At 45.2% G+C, this 6,352-nt stretch overlaps 1 protein-coding gene across 1 annotated transcript; it reads left to right on the top strand.

The window, feature by feature from the left end:
* The first annotated feature begins 1,403 nt into the window (after positions 1-1,403).
* On the top strand, positions 1,404-2,951 carry LOC115739884 (protein PSK SIMULATOR 1-like). The gene has a single exon (XM_030673178.1). The coding sequence runs from the start codon at positions 1,404-1,406 to the stop codon at positions 2,949-2,951; it is 1,548 nt and encodes a 515-aa protein (XP_030529038.1).
* The last annotated feature ends 3,401 nt before the right edge of the window (positions 2,952-6,352 follow it).

The raw sequence follows: 6,352 nt of genomic DNA, 5'->3' as shown, positions 1-6,352 counted from the left end.
GTGTGGGGATCTGACTTGAAATCGACGTGACCCATCCTCGGACGCAACGTGGTCCCTGGCAACTATGACTTGTGCTGCTTTTGCCCGGGTCAATTTCCCCTTTTGAATTCACACAAGTTACGTTGGTGAGTGTGTTCCAGTTTCTCCTGCCGTTGGATTTCGTGGAAGACGCGTTTGTTCACATGTAAGTATTTAGGTACAAAGGAAATTTTTATTTTGTGAATGCCGAAATCAAAGGCGACAATGATGCTTCTAGGACGGGAAACGAAATATACATCGGGTACTTCCTTGGGTATTGATTTATGTGGTTGAATAGAAAGGTGGCAAAATGAATTTAGAATTTATATTTGGCTCATATTGAATGGTGATTCATCATAAATGAGTTGTTAAAACAAGTTAAGTGAGTCATAAATAGATTACTTAAAAACTTAATGGTAACTAAATGGATTTTAAATAGGTCATAAATGAATTAGTTTAAACAACTATCTTAAGTGCGTGACTATAAAATGTTATTTTAAAAATATATAAGAAATAATTTTCTCCAAATCGGATTTTAATATTGAAATGTTTTAATAATGTGGGTCGGGTCGGGTCGGGTCGAGTCGGGTTGCTAAAATTTATATAACATGAAAATGAATCAAATGGGGTTAAATGAATCAATATGGGTTGGAGCGTTTTAGACCCAACCCACCTATTCAACGACTCTAAGTAGAACCGCCGCTCCGTCGCCAAATCAATGGGAAAATGGTCATAAATGGAGTGATATCGTCTGTGTATATTATTTCTATTGTCGTATTATTATTGCGTACTCTCTCTCTCTCTCTCTCATCCTTTTTAAGGGCGTAACTTACGATGACTTAGTCCTAAGTATAGAGAAAGAGACATTGAAATTCTAGATGCTATGTTGTGCTAAATTTGTGGCGGTAGGTCTTCAATAACTTGTAGATTTTTCCTAGGAGAACAAAAGCGGTCTAGCTTGCAACGAAGAACCTCTCTCTCTCTCTCTCTCTCTCAAAATGTCGGAGCCACGTGGCACAGTGTGAGCTCAACAATGCTTTTTTAGAATAGACAAAATTATTCAATCACGGGTCAAGCCAATGCTAATAATAACTCTCTCTCTCTCTCTCTCTCTCTCTCTCTCCATCTGATGACTTCTAGTCGGCACGAAGCAACTTCCATGGAGTTTCTCCATCCCTAAGCCCAACTGTGGAAGCGCGTGCTCCCACAAAACCACCGTATAAAATTCATCTCTCTCTCTCTCTCTCTCTCTCTCGCTCTGAATATTCCTTAAACCCTAACATGTTACAACCATCATAACATCCCCTCCTTACAACTACAAAATCTCAACCGCCACAACCAATCTCAATCAACCGATCTCGTCATCACCATTCGCCATTCGGGACATGGGCGTCGCCACCATGTCCTCTCTCCCCGGTCTCTCCAAGACCACCACCACCAGCAAGGCTGCCGTCTCCTCCGGTGGATTCCATCTCTTCCGTGTCCGCGCTGACATCAAGCCCCGCCCCATGGTCCTTGGGATCCTCGCCTTCGATGCTGCAAAGACCATGTCCCGCCTCGTCGCCCTCTACAAATCCCTCACCGATGCGGAGTTCGCCCGCCTCCGGAAGGAGATCATCCGGTCCGAGGGCGTCGCGTACCTGAACTCCCGGGACGAGTGTCTCCTCATCAACCTCGCCTGCGCCGAGCGGCTCGAGGACCTTGAGGGCGCCGCAGATGCCGTCTCCCGCCTCTGCGTGCGGTGCTCGGACCGCATCCTCAGCCGGTTCGATCTTGTCTATGCCGACCTCAAGCATGGGCTGATGGACATCGGCAAGCTCGACTACGGATCGCGGAAAGCGAACCGGAATGTCCAGAAGATAGAGAAGTACCTCTCCAAGACGGCAAGCTTGTACTCGGCATTGGAATCGCTTGCAGAGATGGAGACATCAGAAAGAAAATTGAAGCAATGGAAGAAAAGCTTCACAGCGAACCAATTGCAGAAGACGAACTTCGATCTCTTCGAAAGCAAGATCACCTTCCAAAGGAAGCAGGTGCGAAGCTTGAAGGACGTTTCGCTCTGGAACAAGACCTTCGACAAGGTCGTTGGCCTAATGGCAAATCTCGTGTGCGTCGTGTATGCCCGGATCTGCGTCCTCTTTGGGCCCTACATTTCCGACCTGCCGAGCGCCATAAAGCGAAAGCAGCAGCAGCAGCATCACATCCGCGTCCACCCGGAGATATTCGCGCCAATCACGTATAGAGGCGAGAGCCACCACAGCATATCGAATTCGGGCCCCATCACATCCACGTCCAAGAAATCGGTCCTCCCCAAGTTCTACAGCCGTGAATTGAACCTCAGCATGTTGCCATGGCCCGACGAGGCCTCGCTCCAGGCTGGGCTAATGCTCGGAAATAGTTGTGTGAGCCAGGAATCATCAGGTGGCAATGTACGGCGCAACAACGTGGTGTTCCACTCGGCGGCACTGACAACGGTGGGTGGGGCAGGGCTGGCGTTGCGGTATGCAAACGTGATCATGATGGCCGAGCGGTTCCTGCAGGGGCCGGGGAGCATGGGAGACGATGCGCGGGGGCAGGTGTACGAGATGCTGCCAGCGCAGCTGAGGGAGAAGGTGAGGGCGAAACTGAGGGGGCTCCGGAGCGGGGGCAGGGGAGGGGGGAGGGAGATGGCAGAGGGGTGGAGGGAGGCGGTGGAGAGGATGATGGGGTGGCTGGGGCCCATGGCGGAGGACACTATGAGGTGGCAGGCAGAGCGGAACATGGAGAAGCAGAGGCCGGGGAGCTTGGACGCGAAGGGGAGGGTGTTGCTGATCCAGACGCTGCACTTCGCCGACCTGGAGAAGACGGAGGCCGCCATTGTGGAGGTGCTTGTAGGATTGAGTTGTATATATAGGTACGAGGATACGCGGTCGTCTTACTACGGGTCTGATTAGAGGCTTCGATTTGAATCCAGATGATCTTGCTTCTTCTTTTCCTTTTCTATTCTTTGTTTTGATATCTATATTCTTTAGATGGAGACTGAATAACAATATGGGTTGGCGGATAGAGAGTGGTGAGCACCTGAAAAGATTAGGTGATACGGCTTGAGCAATAAGAAAATCTTCACTTCTCTTTTTCCAAAGATGTTTAATGCTTATAATTCAGTCAACATCTGGGAAACTGGGGGAGGAATAAGCATGTCATGTGGTGGTCACCTTGGTTTTTAGCTTGATTATGTATTTGTTGCTGGCAAGAACATCATGCGCCTGCCGCGGCACGATTTCTCATCTGATAATTGCCTAGTTCTATTTCTTGATGGGAACAAGGAAGGTGGTATAACTCAATGTCACCTTGACGCCATGGAAGCTTCGGCACCGGTGGTAGAATGAGTTTGTCCAGTTTCATTTACCGTATCATTGCTGTGATCTGGAAAGGAGAGTTTTAATGAAGCCATAGAAAGACATTCGTCCATGGTCTTTCTGCAGTACGGAACAATGTGCTGCACTTCTTGCGCAGCCATTTTCTCTGTTCTTTTCTGCGAAACAGCTGCAGTTGACGTAGACAGAAACTTGGGGAGGTCAATGCCGAGTATAAACAAGCGGCGGAGAAGCAGCCAGAAGAAACCGAAGGCGTTTCGATTTTCTGGGTCGGCGATGATTTGATGCTGTATTCCTTCGGCGAGAGTGATTTCCGATAGGTCAGTATGGCAAGCTTGGGACAAGGATTTGGTCCAGACAAGATCAAGCAGATAACCAGCGACAATGCTCAGGTTCTACGTTAATGTCTCTGCAGTTTATGCCTGTTTTACAGATGAGCAACCTTTTTATCCTGAACCTAAGCATGACTCAAGGGCGAGTCTTTTCCAAGTGAAGGCCGCTGCTTAACAAGATGCTTTAGACAAGAAAAAAAAAAGGGGATAAATATGTTGGACGTAAGGACTATGATTGAAATTGCATACGCTTTAAGATAAGATTGCTAAATACGTAAAAAGTTCAGTTAAATTGAAAACTGAAATTAGAGGAATGGAAGTGCTTTGCCTCCGACTGGATCACCGCGGCAGAGAGCCTAATTGCATCAGGGAACTGCTTCACCTCTGACTCCATCACCACCTCCGGGCACCTCCTTCATCTCAATTGCCGACCCGAAGAATTCGTACACGACCACGACCAGCCCCGGCATGTGCTTCTAGTGTCATGTGATCCGAACGCCATCCTGAACCGCCCTTCAATTGTAAAGAACGACATCTAGTTCTGCAGGCTCCATCTTAATTCCTCGCACGCTTGTTCTCTCTCCTTGAATCCTCTTTCCCTCTGCCTTTCATGGTAACCATGGCTCACATTTCCTTTTTATTTTATTTTCTTTTCTTTTTTTGTTGTTGTCTTGTTAATTTTTCCTAGAAGTACAGATCCGATTCAGATGTATTCTCCCCAAAAGTGGGATATTTCCATTCTGATTACCCGGATTTGGCATTGCTCAAACACAGGATAAGATAAAAGTTATTATATCTGGAATTATATTCGGCTCGGCGAGGACAGCCTAAAGCGTGTGTTTCGAGGTATTTTTCTATTTTTATGTTTATCTTTCCATTATTTCAGGCTCTTTTTTTGCCCTACTTCTTTACTGTTTACTGCTATCTTCGAGGTTTCCTATGCCGCCTAGGGTTTGCAGAATATTGTTTGTTCTTTTCGATGTTTCAAACAGTTTAGCCTCTTTCAAAAACACAGAAAAAAAAAACGAAAGATTTCTCTTTGTAAGCTTTGCGCGTGTGCGTTTCGGGCGTATGTTTGCAAGTTTACTCGTGCTTACCGTTTCCTTTCACTAAATTTTATTGAGATTCAGGTTGAGCATGGAATATGGCACCACTGTGCCACATCCTTAGAGAAATCTCACAAACTTTTTCGATCAATCTAGTTGCCCCTCAGTCTTCGAGGATTAGAAAGATCATTTTCAAGTTTAAATTTGTTCATTTGAAATATGGGTTTTTCTACTTCATTTTGATTTACTTATTTTTTTATTATTTTTTTCCCTCGATCTAAGATAAAAGGAAAAGTCTATCTATCATCAAAACTTGATAGAGGAGCATTCTTTTGAGGAAGCGAAAGTTGATGATCTAGTGCAGAGCTGGTCTTCTTTGTCAAGGAAGATTTATAGTTCCTCGTCACCTTGGATCGATTTTCTCACTTTGACAACAAAATTCTATGCCTTTCTTTCGCTTTGAATGACTGAGGACTCGAGTTGGATTCTCCCTATTCTGATTCCTAATCATCATCGTCGCTACATTGTTCTCGAAAATCGCCTGGAAGTCTGAGGACCTTGAGTCCCGTACTCAGGAAGAATTAATCCCCTGCTTGAGAATCCGCGAAGCGCTAGCACTATATTAAATTTATCTCTGACAGTCTTCTTCTCTATTCATTAGTCTCTCACTTGACCACATTGGGAGATTAGGTGGCAGTTGAAAGAGCCACTCGAACGTTCAAGACATAGAGCTATTAGTTCAAGAAAGAATATATTGGCCACGACAAGAGTTCGTTAGCGGTGGTCAGTTCTCCCAGATCAACATGGAGTCAGAAGTAAATTACGAATCGGAGCAAGCTACCTTCAAAATCAATAAATCCCTATCGATCTTCTACAAAAACAATAGAAGCCCTCAATGGCCCCCGCTCTATAGATAGAATGAATAAGGAGAGGCCTCCTAAGAACCCCAACGAGAAAATGGAAGCTTTTAAGAACTCGTTGTCGCGACCCGATCTCAAAAAAATCGGACTAATGGATAGCAAAGTCTCCAGGACAGGCTTAGCTCAGGCCCTCCTAGGCCCTTACCAAATCGCAACGGGATATATTGAAATCAATCGTAGTGTGATCGGGTGGCATGTATATGTGTACATGCAAAAAGGAGTTGCTCTAGGTTTTTGGGGAAGGTAGATTGGAAATCTTATCGAGCGGTCGGGAGATGCTATTCGAATCTACGCAATCAAAGATTGAGAGTCCAAGGACTTGATTATATCGGTGTTTCCACCGATGCCTTTTCGGTTCCAAAGTTGGGCGTTTTTCTCCTTGCTTGTGCAGGCGTAAGTCTATTCTATCAATCACAATCAAGGCACATAATGTGCGCAAACAAGGAATCAATGACGTGCAGATAAAAAACATCAAATCAAGCATGGCATCCTTAATAAAGCCCTAAGAGCTCAGAGAGTTGTGTGATTAAAGTTTGAAACGATTTCGAGACAATTTGCTCAAAAGTGGCAAAATCTTCATCTTTCAAGGGAATCTAAACTCAAAACCAAGAAAATAAGGTCAATCTAGCCATTTCCTAATTCTTGGGATTATCTGGAATTTTTTTATAATTTTTTATTGT

The sequence above is a fragment of the Rhodamnia argentea genome, chromosome 10 (genome assembly GCF_020921035.1).
Source record: "Rhodamnia argentea isolate NSW1041297 chromosome 10, ASM2092103v1, whole genome shotgun sequence".
Taxonomy (NCBI): domain Eukaryota; kingdom Viridiplantae; phylum Streptophyta; class Magnoliopsida; order Myrtales; family Myrtaceae; genus Rhodamnia; species Rhodamnia argentea.
This window is presented reverse-complemented; position numbering and strand designations above follow the sequence as displayed.

Coding starts and splice junctions, on each gene's coding strand:
- LOC115739884 (XM_030673178.1), top strand. CDS start 1,404: ATGGGCGTCGCCACCATGTCCTCTCTCCCCGGTCTCTCCAAGACCACC.